The sequence below is a fragment of the Humulus lupulus genome, chromosome 5, assembly GCF_963169125.1.
Source record: "Humulus lupulus chromosome 5, drHumLupu1.1, whole genome shotgun sequence".
NCBI lineage: Eukaryota > Viridiplantae > Streptophyta > Magnoliopsida > Rosales > Cannabaceae > Humulus > Humulus lupulus.
This window is the reverse complement of record NC_084797.1, coordinates 209,134,372-209,151,560: the sequence shown is the minus strand read 5'-3', so window position 1 is coordinate 209,151,560 and position 17,189 is coordinate 209,134,372. Positions and strand designations below refer to the sequence as shown.

General features: G+C 36.0%; 1 protein-coding gene across 1 annotated transcript; it reads right to left on the bottom strand.

Annotated features, from left to right (window-relative positions):
* Positions 1-14,194: 14,194 nt before the first annotated feature.
* LOC133779915 (protein FAR-RED IMPAIRED RESPONSE 1-like) lies at positions 14,195-15,094 on the bottom strand. Its single transcript, XM_062219812.1, has one exon. The coding sequence runs from the start codon at positions 15,092-15,094 to the stop codon at positions 14,195-14,197; it is 900 nt and encodes a 299-aa protein (XP_062075796.1).
* Between the last annotated feature and the right edge of the window lie 2,095 nt (positions 15,095-17,189).

Below are 17,189 nucleotides of genomic sequence, written 5' to 3'. Positions count from 1 at the left end.
ATCCCTGAAAGTTTGTTATGAAAATATTATTGGTTATATTATTATTTTAAGCTAATAACAAAGGTTAATTAGTGCAGTGAGCAATTTTAGAATATTATTATTACGATTACATGTTATTTTTTCCAACTTAGGAAACAATGAATCCTGTAGTTTCATTAAAAAAAAAAAATTATGACCCCCTTGAGGAAATGAAGTAGGCCACTTACATGTGGGCTATCAAAAAAAGGCCCAAATTATTAAAAAAAAGAAACAGTTGAGTGAGATGATAAAATTTATTTGAATATAGATCAAGTTTTGGAGTACTAAATCACATTTCAAAGTCAAGTGAAATTCAAATGTGTTTAATGAATTACTTATAGTGGAATTGTATTAGTTGAACGACCATTTTTAGAGAAGTACCCGCATAATGAACCATTACATAATACCGTGTAAATTAGTAAGTTACCCTGGTAGAAAAAAAAAAACTTCTATTGCTTCACCACGGGGTCCTTGGCTTTGCCGCTGCACTAGCTCAAATTTATACCAGTTTTCACTCTAGTGGACGAGGCATTGCTTTGAAATTTGTGAGACCGAAATGGAGATGATCCACCACCACTACATAAGTTGGTATGAATGTGAATGACCTTCATCCTAACAACCAGAGGGACAACATGGTGCATTGAGATGATTTTATATTTGATATAGTACAGCACAATCGGTGAATCCATATTAATGTACATTTATTTCTTCATTGTTTGTTATACTTCCTTAATGCGTCGTTCATTTTTCTTATTTGGTGTACTGGCACATGCATATTAATTTTCTTTGAGTGAAAATGGGGTGAGTTCGGGCCTTAGGCTGCGCAAACAGTAAGACCATTTGCTTTGGGCCTATTACAACTCATATGGTTGGTTTGCTAAAGTTATGGTTATTTTTAAATTGTTTTTGGATCCAGTGGATGTGTAACTCTTCATCCTCCTTAGAGCAAGCCATCGAGTTATTTTCAGAAGATATGTCGTAATGGATGTATCTATTTCTATTAGTGGAAGAGCCAAAACGATTTTGCTGAATGGTGCTTGCTCTGATTGTTTTCCAAATCATCTAACTCTTATAGCGGTAGAAAATGTCCAGTACCCCTCCTTAGAAGAAAGATCGTCGGCCATGCATGAGAGGGGCACATGGAGACATGTATGTAGTTCTTACAATATGATGGACTATTTGTTAGGTGGAGGCTAGTCAGACAGAAGTGATTCCAACCAATATGCCTGGTGTTGTACCCTCTCTTCTTAAATGAATTTAGTATCAGTGTTTGGTGAACAAAAGATTGCACTAAATGATTTGAGGATCTTCATTTAGAATATTCTCATGGTTACTTGTCATAGCTACATTCCCTAATATCTTTGACTTGGATTGTATTCATCTACCCCTTCTCTGACATAGTCAACACTAGTGGTGTAATTTAAGAGGTAGGGTACTCATGGGGTCCCACATGATTGGTTATATGTCAGTGAGAAAATGAATCTCATTTCAATGTACATCAACTATTGAGTAGTGATAATAATAGACAGGTTATATGTCAAGATTGGTTTAATGTAGTAGTTATAGGTGTTTTTTTAGGTTCAAGGCTAGTAATGAGAACAAACCGTACAATTATCCACGTAGATGAGACGATTAGACTAAGTAATTTTTCTTAATGATTGGAGAACAAAACGAAAGTTCGACGTAACACAAACTTATTTAATGGTTGCCTGTTTTTCTAAAACATGTTTATATTAAACTAAAACGATCAGGTTATATATCAATTAAAATTTTCACTGAATGTGTTCCTAATTAAATTAGGTTTGGGATTGTATCATATTTTGGGTTGATTCACTAGAAGTTGTTACCTGTTGGAAATATTTACCTTTTATGACAACTAACACCTTTGTTGGTAAACCTATGTCCAGTTAAGCTAGAACTCGATGACAGTAAATTCATCACTAGTGTAATTAACAAATTATTTCTTGTACAACCTTGTGTTAAATAGCATTCCATTTTCCACATAGTCCACTTGGTTGTGTTTCAGTCAATCAAGGAGCATTTATAGTAAACTGAATATTATATTTCCATCTATATTAGGCATAGATTTGTATCATTTATAGCCCTAAGAATCATATTGTCAGTACTTTTTCTTTTGCTTAATAAAATGCTCCATACTTGTGAAAAACAAGCTCTGTAACGAAAGTCATTATCACCACATAATACATACAAATTCATAAATGGGTTTAGAAGAGGTGAAGGAGCCATTTCCCCTAAAACAAAACATAACCCAACCACTGTGTACTTGCCAAATTAAACAAGAAGAACTACCTACCTCACTGATTGGTTTGTACCTTAAAATTGTAATGTAATAAATTGCTTAATTAAACAGTAGAGTTCTTTTAATACAAAGTAGAACCTTCAGTATTCTTGGCTTACAAGTTAGGGCTGGAGTGACGAGGTGGACTGTTATTTTGGTCCCTGTGGCAACAATGGCAACACCCTCCGTCCTTTATTTCGTCAACGTCAGTTCGAATATTGAATAACATGCTCAAAGCCAAATTTTGGAATATACTCCTCCTCATGTAAATACCAGGGTCTGAGATGTTGGAGTCTAAAGAGGTGAAGGGGACCAGTTGCAAATATGATTTTCTTTCTGCCAGCAGTACCTCATTGACAATTCCATCAGTGTCAGGCAAATGATTTTTGCGTGGTCGTCCTTCGTTATGGTATAAACACAATGTAAAAGTCAGTCCCTGAAAAGTTGTAACCATTCCTAACGTAATGTTAAAACCCTATTATATATAGCAATGCAAACACATTAACATAAAGAAGAGGAACTATTGTTCCATAAACTTATCACCTCGCTTCTGGGGTGGCTGTCTCGTGGAATGATGTTGTTTGATTGCGACACCTTGTGAAGATTGGGGATGTACGAACTCTTTTGCTGTCCTTTTATGGACTTCGTTGTTCCTCTTCCTCGGAGAGGCGGCCCTTAGCAGGGGAGATGACTCCTCATAGGTGTCAGAGTTGTCGCCCATTATTGAAGAGGGTCGGCTTGCCAAGGCAATGTATCTCCTCATCTTCCAACTAGGAAAATGTTTAAGAGATGAAGGTGCTCATTGAAAAAAAGGGTTAGGCTTAGAAATGATATATTGAAATTTAATGAGCATGCTCATGGCACAAAGAAATTCAATAGTCCCTATAAGCCTTGCAGCATAGGTTCATTATGAGTACTATGCCAAATGTGGTAAGATAGTAAGAGACGCAAGGCTCTGACAGAATATTCTGAATCTCAATCTTGCCTAACACGTTTTTGAAGAGTTCATTTTTGTTTTGTTTTATATTTGTTAAGAAAATTGGGATATTCCAAATCCATTGGTTTTTTGTTTTGCAATGATCATTGTACATTAACAAAAGGTGGGGAACTCGTCCAATAGTGTTTGTGTAACAGCAGTGAATATCATTACACTATGTATTTTAAATAGTGTTACACTCTCTAAACGAGTCTATTATCCATAAAAGTGTAATTAAACGTGATTGCACTCTCTAAACGAGTATATTAGCAATAAAGGTGTAATTAAATGTGATTAACGATTAAAATTTGTGGAGAAAAGTGATGTTTTTTTTAATTAAAATATTTACGTTCATACATGGGATCCAAAAATAATGTTTAAAATGTGAAAAGTTACAACCAGCTCACCTGAGGGACAAAATAGATTTTACACTAGTTCCTATGAGATACCCCTGAGGGACAAAATAGATTTTACACTAGTTCCTATGAGATACCCCGGCCGTGTTGGTCGAGCACCGCATATGTCCAATAAATTTGTGTGTACCCTTTCTACTTCAATAACGGAGTAACAAAAACTGATTCCATGGTATTGCTTGTACATAAACAGTCCAAATGAATGACTTGTAAGTTGCCACATGTATTACAATAATTAATTAACCTTCTAATTGAAAAAGTTAGTGCACCTATGGACGTTTGGGTAATATTTCTCATTTTAAATTATATTTTACAAAGCGGATTGAGCATATTATGGACGTAATATTTTATACACGCGCAGATCATTTTTCTTTGTTGGTCAAGAATAAATGCACAAGGCCGACGTAACAAAAACTGGGTTGATTGGTAGTGGATTCAAAAATAGTTTTATCATTTTCAGAACTTTAAAAATGAAAACTCCAATGAAAACTTGATTGGCACACTTGTTTTAGAAAATAAAAAAAAACCATTTTTGAAAACAGAGTTAAAATCCTTCAGCAAAAGAGAAAACAACAAATTATTGTTTTCTTTCTATTCTATGAATTTTAAAATTAAAAAACACCCAACCATTCAAGATCTCAAAAATTTATAATTTATTTTTAAATTCAATATTTTCAAATCATTTGATTTGAAAATATTTTTCTAAAATTATATTTTTGAATTAACTACTAACCAGCCCCTGCTGTTTTGGTTCTAGTTTATTTATAAAAATATTACTTTCAAACTTGCATGTGCAGGTTGTATTTGAATAACAATAATTCTTGAATAAACTGCCAGTAAAATTAGGTATGCCATTGTATCATTTTTCCAGTTAATGCAGTACAATTCGTCCTCGAATTCACATGCTAATAATTTTTCTGAATTTCCTTATTTGTCTTATTCGTCCATTCTTATTAAACTGATCATTAGATCAAAACCCTTACCAATATCCTCGGCGACAGAGATGAATTTTTTGAAGGGAATCCATATAGAAACCCACGAGACAGTATGAATTTTTAAAAACTTTAAACTTAACAAAGAACACGAAAATATATATGATAATTCTACTTGAAAGTTAAGGAACTAAACAATGTCACAATATATCATAGTTCTACTTCACCAAACACGGGCGAAATGACCCATTGCTGAACCTGGAAACATGATGAACCACTCTCATACTTCAAAATTAAACTTCAATAATAACTAAAAACATCATTGATTGGTTTGTACTTGGAACTAATAACATAATAACTAAACCAAATGAGTGAAGGGTACATGAAAGTACAGTACTTTAAAAATTCAACATCCTCTCACCTTACAACTTAGGGCTAGATCGACTTGATGGACTTGTAGACTTTTCCCTGAATAAGTCAACACTCTTCATTTTGGCCCCTTGGAAACAATGGCAAAACCTTCTCTTCTTTATCTCATCAATGTCCGTTCGGAGATTGAACAACATGCTGAAAGCCACTTTCTGGAATGTACTCCTGCTCATGTAAATCTCAGGGTTCGAGATCTCTGAGTCTGAAGAGGAGGAAGGGACCATTTTTGCATTTGACTTTTCTCGTCCAGCACGAACAGAACTTGCAGGGATGGGGTTTTTTCGGGGTCGTCCTTTGTTATAGGAAACAAAAAAACAGAAATGTCAGTATGTGAAAAAAAAAAGTTTACCCAACGTGCATTGACTACCCTCTTCTCTTTTAAAAAAAAAGATGTTCTTTAGCAAGACGAAGGGCAGTTGCTACATAAAGTCTTTACCTCGCTTACACCGTGGTTGGGTGGTGGAAGGATTCCCTTGGAGTTTGCCACCTTCCACACTCTGTGGCTGTACACCCTCTTCCACTGGGCTTGCATCACTTTTGATGGTCATTTTCCTGGGACGACCGACCCGTTGGAGGGAACGAGGCCTGTAAGAGTCCTCGATCTTTATGGCCGTCATTGCGGGGGAGCGGGTGGCCAAGGCTTTGTATCTCATTTTCTTTGGAGTGGGAACTCAAAGTAAAGTCCAAGGGGAAATAATTCATGAGTACATTTTTAAGTTTATTAAGTAATGTGAACCTTTGTTCTTCAAACAGAGAAACTGAACAGTCCCTATAGGTCTAGTACCATAGGCACATAATGTTCTCAATTCTGCCAAATGTGGTGATATACTTAATCACGCAATGCCTTGACAATGATTTGCTAAATTTGTCCTCACACTTTTTTCTGAATTTAAAAAAAAAATATAGTGCAAATGCCTTGGTATATTCCCACTCAATTACTTTTTTGTATCGGGTCCACTACAATGGGTTCGGGTCCCACGTTTGAAAAACCATTTCGGGCTTCTAAATCCTAATAAAACAAATTATCCAATTCATGTGAATTTAGATTTGAGTCTTCCATTTCAAATACACCACAAATAAGAAGATTTAAGGAAAATTATGCATAACAAGGAAAATTTTTGCTCATAGGAAAACCAATAAAGTATATATTAAAAGGGTGGTGACAGTTGAATTTTTTTTATGGCAAATGACCCCACATCTTTAAATTTATAACAGAAAATTGTGCTAATAGGTTAATTATCGTAAATATGAGTGTTGTTATATATTCATATAAAAATTTCCTATTTACTGCAACTAAAAAAAAGGTTTAGGCATCGAAACTTTTATTTTCCCATATATGCTTAAAACAAATTAAAGATTTACATTATTTTTCATTATTTTCAAAATCAACCACTAATTTCGTAATATCTATACTAAAGATCATGAAATTGATGAATTTCGTTTTCGAAAATAATCAATGGGAGAGAGTGAACCCCCTATAATTGTGATAACATATTGCGTAATATACTCAGACTAAATCGAGAGAATCAAAACACTGTTATTTTCCAGTTTCTGTCATCGATCGTGTGTGTTTATGATTTTCATATGTATCGTAGTTCTTTCGTCCTCTGAAAATGTAAACATATGAGACTTCAACGATGTGTCTAACGACATAGTAAATCCAGCAGTGTTACATTTTGCACTATAACCCATCTTTTCTAATTAAACGTTTAATACAGACTGTAATGCGTAATGAAAATTGAATAGTGGGGAAGAAATAAGAAAGTTTGTTCATTAATTTGTGCCAAACAAGTAATACATTCCATTAAAAAGGTTTCATTATGTAAAAGGATCAAACAAGAGTTTGTAACACAAAACAAAAGCAAAAGGGTAGTAAATGGCCATCCTAAGCGGCATAAAAGACCATAACCCTAAATCCTTAAAAGAAACCACAGTCGTGGCAGTCGAGCAGGCTACATATGTACACACAGCCCCTAGAGCTCTCCAACTCATGGTTGGTCCAACTTATCTTTGCCCTTACTTGCACCACATAGCACCCGTAAGCCACCTCCCAGCAAGAAAACCCAAATAAGCATAAATAGTTAACCAACAAAATATAAATCATATACAACATGCTTAACATTTATATGCTAATCATGCTTAAAATCCTATTTCATAAACATAATACCATTATTAAAACATAAAGCAGTAGATCTAAAACTCAAAACATTCAAAACTTAACTATACCGCAACCTTGATCTTGAATAGAATTCCTAGATCCTTAAAATATTGGTTGTAGGGTTTCGACAACAAGAAAGATAACCTTCGTCGTGTGTACTATTTGGAGATTTGAAGAGGTGATGGTGATGGAGATTTTGGCCTTTGAGTTTGTGTTTGGATGGTGGTGCACGACAACAATTGTGAGAGAGAGAGAGAGAGAGAGTAACGCCCTGGTTACTCCAACATTGTTATTGTGAGCTTTAAACCGTGCTTAACTCGCTAAACCAGTCATTTGGTTATAAAAGTGCATCTACGTGTTATTAATAGGTGTTATCCCCAACATTTCAGTTCGATGATGTGGCAATAAGAAGTGACAAGTGGCAATTCATGGTCAGTAAATGACACATTAATAGTCAATAAATATATTAGCCAAGGAGGGAAAGGTCGGAGATTAATCTTCGGAGTTGTGATACTACTAGTCTTGATAATTATTTATCAGCTTTGGAAGTGATTTGACCGACCAAGTAGAATTTTTGTTCGACTGGTAAAGATTTTTGACTGACCAGTAAAATGTTCTAGTCGACGAGTGGAGTATTTTGACCGACCAGTCATTTGTTTTGCCCGACCAGTAAAGTGTTTTGCTACACCAGAGATATGTCATGCTAGACTAAAGATGTCTCATGCTATGCCAAAGATGTGTCATGGTAGAGCAGAGGTGTGCTAGAGGAGTGCTTTGCCTATGTCGACCGATGAGTTGTCTTGGCCGATCAGTCACTTCGGGGGTGGATTTGGTTGGTCCACGGATCAGAATCTCAGAATTTACCGTCTAGTGACTCTCTAGTTTTGAGACTTTGGGATTGTTACTTGGGGCATTCTTGGCGCATTTTCTGAGAGCTTAGAGAGATAAAGCTTGTATTCTCTAGAGAGAGAGACTCTGTATTTTTTTACTTACACTTTAGAAACTCAGTTGGCTCAATTTCATCTGATCTTAAGTGTAGGCTAAATATATGATTAGAGCTTAGTCAAGGCGATGAACTGCACCTGTTATGTGAATGCATGATTAGAGCTTAGTCAAGGTGATGAACATGATTATAATTATGTTTGTGAATATCAGATTAGGTACATTGTAATGTGCATAATTATGATTATGCTTATGACTGCTATGTGAATGTATTATAATGCATTGTGATTGTTGATAAGTATGCTATATGAAACATGTGACTGTTTGTTATGATTGAGAAGCTTAGTTTATAAACTAGAGTATTATTAGGGTGTTAAGTGAGGATCAACTTATTAGTTGAGAATATGATGGATTCTGGGAGACTTGCCACATAAGTTGAGAGTCTCAAGGCTTCAACTTATAAGTTGGAGGCACGTGGTGGCTTGTCTTTTAAGTCAAAGGCTTAAGGAACTTAGTTTATAAGCTAAGATTGGCATAATGCACGTGGAGTGCAGGCCCCCATGGCTGGGCCACCCTGGGAGTGCGACATGCACTTGACTGGCTCGGATGCCAATAATTTGAAAGAAAGTGCAACATGCACTTGTGTGAATCTATGGTCTCCAGTTTGGTTTAATGAATGCATCAATTATAGTTATTACTGTTTGATAATCATTTTATTCTGTAAGTTTTTGAATATATTTTCTTGTTGAGTCTTCTGGCTAACAGGTGCTTTGTGGTGTAGGTAAAGGTGAAGAGAAGCTCAACCAACCATGAGTCGGAGGGAATTAGCAGTGGTATGTACATATGCAGTCCGCTCGACCACCACGGCTGAGATGCTCAGAGGAACTAGGGTTAAACCCAGCTTTTGCCGCCTAGGTCGGCTTATTGTGTAATCTGAGTATTGTAAGTAGTTTTTTTTTTTTTTTAAAACTGGTGTTTTTGGGATCCCATGTAAAAGAACATATGTTTTAATTTAATGAAAAGGTTCATAAGTTGACCAAAATTTATAATACCCAAACCTTTAGTGGCTTAATCACATGTTTAGCAAGTCCAGCACTGGTTTAAAACACACTAGGTGACGGACCCTAATTAGCAGGGCGTTACCTACTGACACCATTGCCGATTCCTGAGTCATAGGTCAGCGCAATTAACAGATAAGCGAGATTGCTAAGCATTTAATATGCAATCAATGCCAACATACATAACACTCAACATGCCTCATTAATAACCATGCATGTCACATACTGGGTGCATTTTTCTTACCTCTGGTCCGAGCGTGAAACAAGTTAAAAGAGTGATCCTTGAGAACAATCGATCCTTTGATTCCTTAGTGGTCACCTACTCATAACCAAATATAACTACCGTCAATGAAAATGAGCAACAATAGGTTCTTGAACCCAAATACCCAACATACAAGTCCTAGGCACTCCCGGCCTTCTAATCCAACCATAAACCTCATTAGGGATTTTGGGGCATTACAGAGAGTGTGCTCTGGGTCTTAAGAATAGCAAGAGTGAATGAGAGACAAATGAGAAGGAATAAGCTCTATTTATAGTCTCTCAAAAATCATAATTTCATTCTAATTATAATCCAAATTTTAATTTAAATAAAATTGAATCCTCACTTCTATAGAAAATATCTATACATTAGCTTATTATTATTTTTATTAAATAATTGAAAAAAAATAATCTAACATGAAACTAGGAAAAATATCTCAACCTCTAACTGCCTAAATCTCGTAACTGTGGACTAAGCTCTAATAAAATAACATAACTGAAGGTGTAGAAGTCAGATTTCAACAATCTTTATACCGTTAGAAAGCTAATTCAATTATATATAGCTTTTTACAAAAAATATTTCTCAAAAATAATAAAAAAAAACTGGGTTAAAAAGAGTTCCAAAGTTATAATACCATAAAGTTACGAAAACTCTATTTAATTATCTACATAACAATTTAATCAACAAATATCCTAACTAACCATAAAATAACAAACTCTAATTCTCTACACTGATTTTCAATTTACTAAGACCAAAATCTTATTGGGGTTTAGGACTTTATGTACGCTCAACCCGAGCTGGGTATTAATCCCCTTTGTGACTTTTCGCGAAATTGCTCACTAGGATCGCCTGCAGCCATACATCTCAAGTCATTGTATACATAATAATGTGATGCCACTCACAAAGCACGTAAAATTACATATATACCGTTACAAGGAGAATATTACATAAATACCCTTTTCAACAAATACGACCCTTTAATCATTTTTAATACACTAAAATATGCTTAAGTAGTCGCATCATAGTATAACTCATTATATTCACATATATAATGACAATTAAATTATACTAACACATCAACATCCAATTATGCCCTCTAAACCACTAAGTGTTATTAGCAAAATTAGGACATTACATCCATAGAACAAAATGGGGAGATAATATATTTGGGTATGGAACATAAACTAATTGTGTTGCCTAATAAATGGTCTTTTATATTTGTTTGAAGTGCTTCCATTAATGATGACATGACACTTTAAACATATAGATTATTTTTTTAAGTTTGTTTGACAAGTACACATATACGATAACCATCAATAATGTTGTTTTTTTTTATTCTGGTTAATTGTGGTCCAGTGGTTTTTTTAACCAATCCCCGATTCAAATATAATTCTCAAGTTTTTGACTTTGTCATAACACCTGGCATGATTTCCCTAGACAAGTAATCGTACCTTGTGCAAAAAATAATGCATCTTTACGGTATGTCTCGGCATTCAATGTGAAATTGACCTTTGGCGTGTCACAGTATGACAAAAATGTCATGTATACGTGGGGGCCCTCCTCAAATATAGACACTGTACAACAACTGCCCATTTTGAACGAGTAAAAAAAAGTTATCCATCACACAAACCACTACCAACTACTTTGGCAGCCAGATCTTCCTTCATCCCTTCCACCCCATAATTTTTCCTTCCACCCATACCCCATGGATTCAGACTTCTCATTTGACTTGTGAAATATTGAGGTATTTCCCGACAGGGGCGACCATCATGTAGACCGACCGGATTGGGAGGAGTTTACCAACAGCAACATAAACACCCTCCCCCCCGAACCTATAGACTATATAAACAATCTCAAGATCAAATTAGAGAGGAAGGATGAAGAAATTCTTTAGAAATTTGTATTGTCGCATACTAGAGAAAGATAACGAGTCCATGAAAGCCAGGATAATGCAGCTCGAAATAGAGCTTGAATAGAAGACAAAGAAATTAGAGGAACTGAGGGATGTCGCGTTCATGGCAGCCTATGAAAGGGTGTTGAAAGCACTAGAGGAACTTAAGGCAGAAGTAGTGAGTAGATACGATGAGTACCTGAAGGAGAAAATTAACAATATAGTTGGTGATGTTGCCCCACTTGGACATAGAAGAACATGAAGATCTGAAGTGTTGTAGTGCGATGGCGTGGTGATTGTTAATTCACCTTACAGATTAGTGGTCCAATTTTTTTGTCTTTTATTTTAGTTTATGGTTAGGGTTTAAACATGTTTGAAACGAATAACATGGATTAATGAAGACATTATTTAAATACAAAATATTTGTATGGTTCTAATATTTCTCTAGTAGTAGCAATTAACTTTTACAAATTTTTTGATATATGTCGACAACTATTAATTGCAAGATGTAAGTTATCATAATTATCTACTATTCTACATTGAGCAAGTCAACTGGTTTGTCAAATCATAGATCCAATCAATTTTTATGTCTCCAATCCTATCATACCTTTTGTATAAATTGTACTAATCAATTCATATGTCTCCAATCCAATCATACATTTTGCATAATTGTAATATTGAACGTATTCTACATCAATTGTGAATACAAGCAATGACTTGTTTTACTCAATCTCCGCCTTTCCTCACCTTCCTTATGATGATATAGGCTAGGCAAGATAATGAACAACTTATTCCATACCGTGTAAGAATTCACTAACTTTGGACAAGTGGGGCCCAATAATATACCAAGCAATTTAGGCTCACATGATAGTAGTAATGTGGCCACACTAAACAAAATATACAAGGAACATCATATATATAAAGAGTGAAATTCTACTGTGGGGGCTTCCCTTTAAGCCCTATTGGTGGGGCTCTCAGTGTTCTCGACCCTTGAACAGTTTTTGGCGCGATTTTTTTTTATGACCGTGTATATTGTAGCTATTTAGAGCATCCTGCTAATTTTCAGAAAATTGTGAATAGTTTACAGTTCCGAAAACTAGGTTCAAACATGTTGTTGCACGCGTGACAAATTTTTTTTATGCGCGTGGAAAACTACATGTTTTAACTTAGTTTTCGGTACTGTAAACTATTCACAATTTTTTGAAAATTAGCAGGATGCTCTAAATAGCTACGATATACACGATCCAAAAAAAAAATCGCGCCGAAAACTGTTCACTGGATGCGAAACACTGAGAGCCCCACCGGTAGGGGTTAAAGTGAAGCCCCCATACAAAAATTGTCATATATATATATATATATGCATGCTACACAAGCACAAAATCAATTAATTATGCCTCAATTTTGTTATTAACGAATAATTGTAGTATCTTTTCCACAAAATTTCTTAAACTAATGTGTCAACAAAGGATTCCTATAACGATCCATCCATAAATGACTCTTCAAAACATTGTAAGAGCATACCACATAGTAGAGCTTTGTAAACAAGATTGACGTCCATAAGATTACATTTGATAAAAAATGAGACATACAAAGCATTACACATAATTCGTGAATTTTTTTTCAAACTAATTCTAAACCCTTAGCATAAAACTGACCGCATGACTATGGGATGTAACAATCTGTAGAGGGATTGAGAATATGTTTTGAAATAGTAGGCCATTGGTCACTATGCCATTGCTCGCTTGTGCCATTATCTCCTCTTGATTCACTCCTTTGACTTTGACTGATGTCGTCCACGTTCGGAGTATAGTAGATTGGATAGTTGGAAGATCTTGGATTTTCTGTCTCCATGGATTGATTGTCCATTTCTGGAACAACTTTGCAAGTCGCCCTATTATGGCCTAATTGGTTGCAGTTGCGACACCTATTCTTCCTTGGGGTCGCATTGTCCACGCCCTTATATTTTGATTTTGTTTTGTTTGGTTCCCTCCCCTTCGTTCTCACAATTGCTGGATCCCCAATTACTCTCTGTTGTTGTTGTGATCGGTGGTCCCCATGTACAACGTGACTCGATTCAGACTCATCATTAGGCTGAGCACACATTGTTTTAAAATTTTCCTCCAAACGGGACATTTCGCTTAATGCTTCTTCATATGTATCATCACGTTGTGTGGCATAGTACCCCATTGCATTTAACCGTGATGTCAATGATCCCCAACGGGTACATAATAACACATCATGGGGACCCTATCATGGGGAGCGCTACTCAATTCACCTCTCAATTTGGCGTCCTTCCTCCACCGTTCCTTTAACAGAGGTTTCAGGATGCAGGGTAGGTTCAAATGCTTCATTATCGCAAACATATGTCGACATGGGATTCCCTCTGACTGGAATAACATGCAACTACATTCAAAGTGATCATGATCAATTAGGTAGCAAACTAAACTTCTTACCAGTCCTCTACGGAAACGAGTTAGGGAAAATACCCTGCACCCAAATTCCACACTTTTCGAATCAATTGAGTATGCAAGAGCATTGTTGATTTGTTGTGCGACCTTATCGTACATGTTTCTCGTCAAAACTGATGCAACTTGCTGGTAATACTGTTGTAGTATGTTGGAAGGGAACTGGGGCAATGTGTTGTTGCTGATGAAGTCATCTTTGCGTTCCATGTGGCGTATGCTTTGTATGGCTTTATCAACTTGACCAACAAGGTCTTTAAGTTTAAGTTTTCTTGTCAAGAAGTGTGACAGGTAAGAATTCATCGACTCCAACCTTTGGGTGGTTCTGAGGCCCGCAAAGAAATTACCCCGTAGGAACTATTCTGCCCAACTCCTTCTATTGTTGTATGTTATGGCTGCCAATTGGCTATATTGTAGCTGAAATTCTGTAACCAAGCCACTCCAAGTCTCGTCAAACTCTTCCTTTGTACAATATTGATATAGGAGCTCATTAAACCTTGTCTTGAAAATCGGGTGAGGGACATTAATGGTAACATTTTTCTGAAGGTGCCATGCACACAAACGATGGACAACATTAGGCATGACTTTCCCTATTGCTTTAACCATAGCTTTATCTCCATCAGTGACAACAACCTGAGGCAATTTGTTGTTCATACATTGAAGGAATTCTTCCAACAACCAAATGTATGTGTCCTCCTTCTCATCGTACAGCAATGCAACTGCAAATACAACAGTTCTGAAGTGGTGATTCACGCCGACAAAAAGGAGAAGGGGTTTGTTGTATGCATTCTTCTTGTACGCTGTGTCAAATGCGATGATCTCCCCAAAACCTCCATAGTCATCTCTCGATATTCCATCGACCCAGAACAAGTCAGCGAGCCTATACTCTGCGTCTATCGTGTGTGTTTCAAAAAAATTGGGGTCACGTAACCCAAGACATTCCAAGTATCCCAGGGCACCCTCAGCATCTGTTTCGTCCTCCTCTTCTAACTCTCTTTGTTGTCCAATCCAATTGTATAGGTCCTTTTTCAAGAACGGAACATACTCATGTCCTCCTCTTTCTGCAACAAGGTGATTCAATATGTGGCAAGTTCGTATGCCCGACCGTCTCATTGACATTACTTGGGCACCCATACAATCTGGGACAGCACAGTTAGATCTCAAGAACTGCATATCTGTCTTCAAAGCAAGGTCATGATTATGTGTTGGGTTAAAGTCTTTCACCATCCAACTATTTTCGGACTTGTCGAACTTCATGCGCAGTAGTTCTAGGCACCCTGTGCGAGTAACAACCCGAGGTTTTTTCTTATGGTTCTTTAGGTTTGTCCACTTTCTCGCCTAAAACCTTGATTAGAGCAAAGCCATTTTCTTTGCCACTCTTTATTTTCGTTGTCTCGACGGACATCTTCTTTTCGAACACTAAACCCCATCGACTGAGAGTATTTATAGTAAAAATCTTCCCAGTGGCCAACTGTGGGTAGGTGTTTGTTTATAATGTCTTCCTTTGTTAATTGTTGTGGAAGCTTGTTTTAAATATTTAGTTATGCGAGTGCTTCTGACATGTCGTTCGCCATGTTGTTTGAGTAATTTTTTTTTTCGTTTCCTGAACACGAAAGAAATTGTTGTTAGAGATGAAAAGAAATACAAAATACAAAATAAGGCTTGATGGGAAAACCTAACTCAATCTTATATTCATTGGAAATGCAATTGAATTTCTATGTTTATCACCCTAGACACTTCAGTTTTGTTAGTAAATGTACACATGTAATTAAAATTAGGCACATATTTTTGTTAAATTACTAATTATTGTATGGTAAAAGAAACATTAGAAAACACAATTATTTAGCGATAACTAAAGTAGAAATTACATACAATTAGTGAGGCTATCGATTATTATAGCCTCAACTTACCAATGGGAAGGGCGGGAAGATATATCTAAGAAAATTGAAGTACCCACCTTGAAATGGGGTGTTTTTGCCTCCACAAAAATTTCAGTTTTGTATTGGTTGGATAATAAAGAAACAAAAAATTAAACTATAAAATTTATAATAACATTGCCTCCCCATGTATGTCATTTTAAGTTACAACCCAGAAAAAGATGATTTTTTTCCAGCACTTCATTTTTTTTGGGCCAATGGGTTTGGAATTTAGTTTTGGATTAGGTATGCAATGGTTAATAAGCTACTTATAGTAAGTTTTGTACTTTTACCATGTATGTCTCTACCTATAGTGTGAGTTTCATTTTGGTACATGTAGGGCCTAAAGCCTAAACAACTTGTCACTCTTCTCAAGCATTAACAAATTATAAGGTAACTGCCCACACATCCACCATTTTCCAACTTAACCCTTTTCGAGCATATGACCACCCTTGCTGTAATTGCTTTTGATTTGGCAAGCATTTCAGTTATACCTTTTATCAATATATATACATCTTCTATCGAAGCTAGTTGTAATGGGTTTATCATGTTTTTGCAGGCATCCCATATAAAATACAAATTCACTGTAGGGACGCAAACAACCAAAATCAACATAAACATGATTAAGAAAGGATAAACATCACATCATTACATAATGTCTAGCTACACGATAGATGGTTGAGGGAGATATATCTCCTGCTACACACTTTGATGACTTCCAAAATACCAATAGTAGGTACATCCATTACCATTAACTTATAGTTTAAGGTAACTTTAGTACCTACTGGTTCTTAATGTTTAAAGTAATTAACAGTACCACTAATTGTCTCTTATACACATGGGATCCTCTAGTTTATACAAGAACTGAAATGAAGACCCATGTCACGAGAATCTTAAAGTTAAACCAGTCAAGAAATATGATCTCCTTGGTAGGTCCTTCCTCCGTAGCTTCAACATACAACTCACCACTAATTGTCTCTTGTCGTTTCACCATAGTCCCTACATGATCAATAATCTGGCGCTGGTAAAAAAGAAAAGACTTAATATCCATTGAATTCAACCTTAAAGTCGTTGCTTTCTTACCAACAAGTTGCTTGACACCCATAAGCTTCTCAATCTGCACATCTTTCTTCATACAATTTTTGCATTTGCCGCGAAACCCAGGCTTAGTTTTTGGAATATTTTTTCCATTATCACTACGGGAGGCTGTTGTGAAACTAGTTATTGAGGAAAGAGTAGGGATGGTCGTCTTTTCCTTGTTGTTAGTTGGTGGTGATGGAGTTAGGGGAAAGTACGCCGGGAATGGTAAAGGAAATTGTTTTGGTGGAGATTCCAACTCTTTTTTCACTTCATATTCTTTAGGAAAGAGATTGACGCATAACTTGGATGATTCCATGGTAAGGGTAAAAGTGTTTTTGAGATGGTGAAGCTTTCTC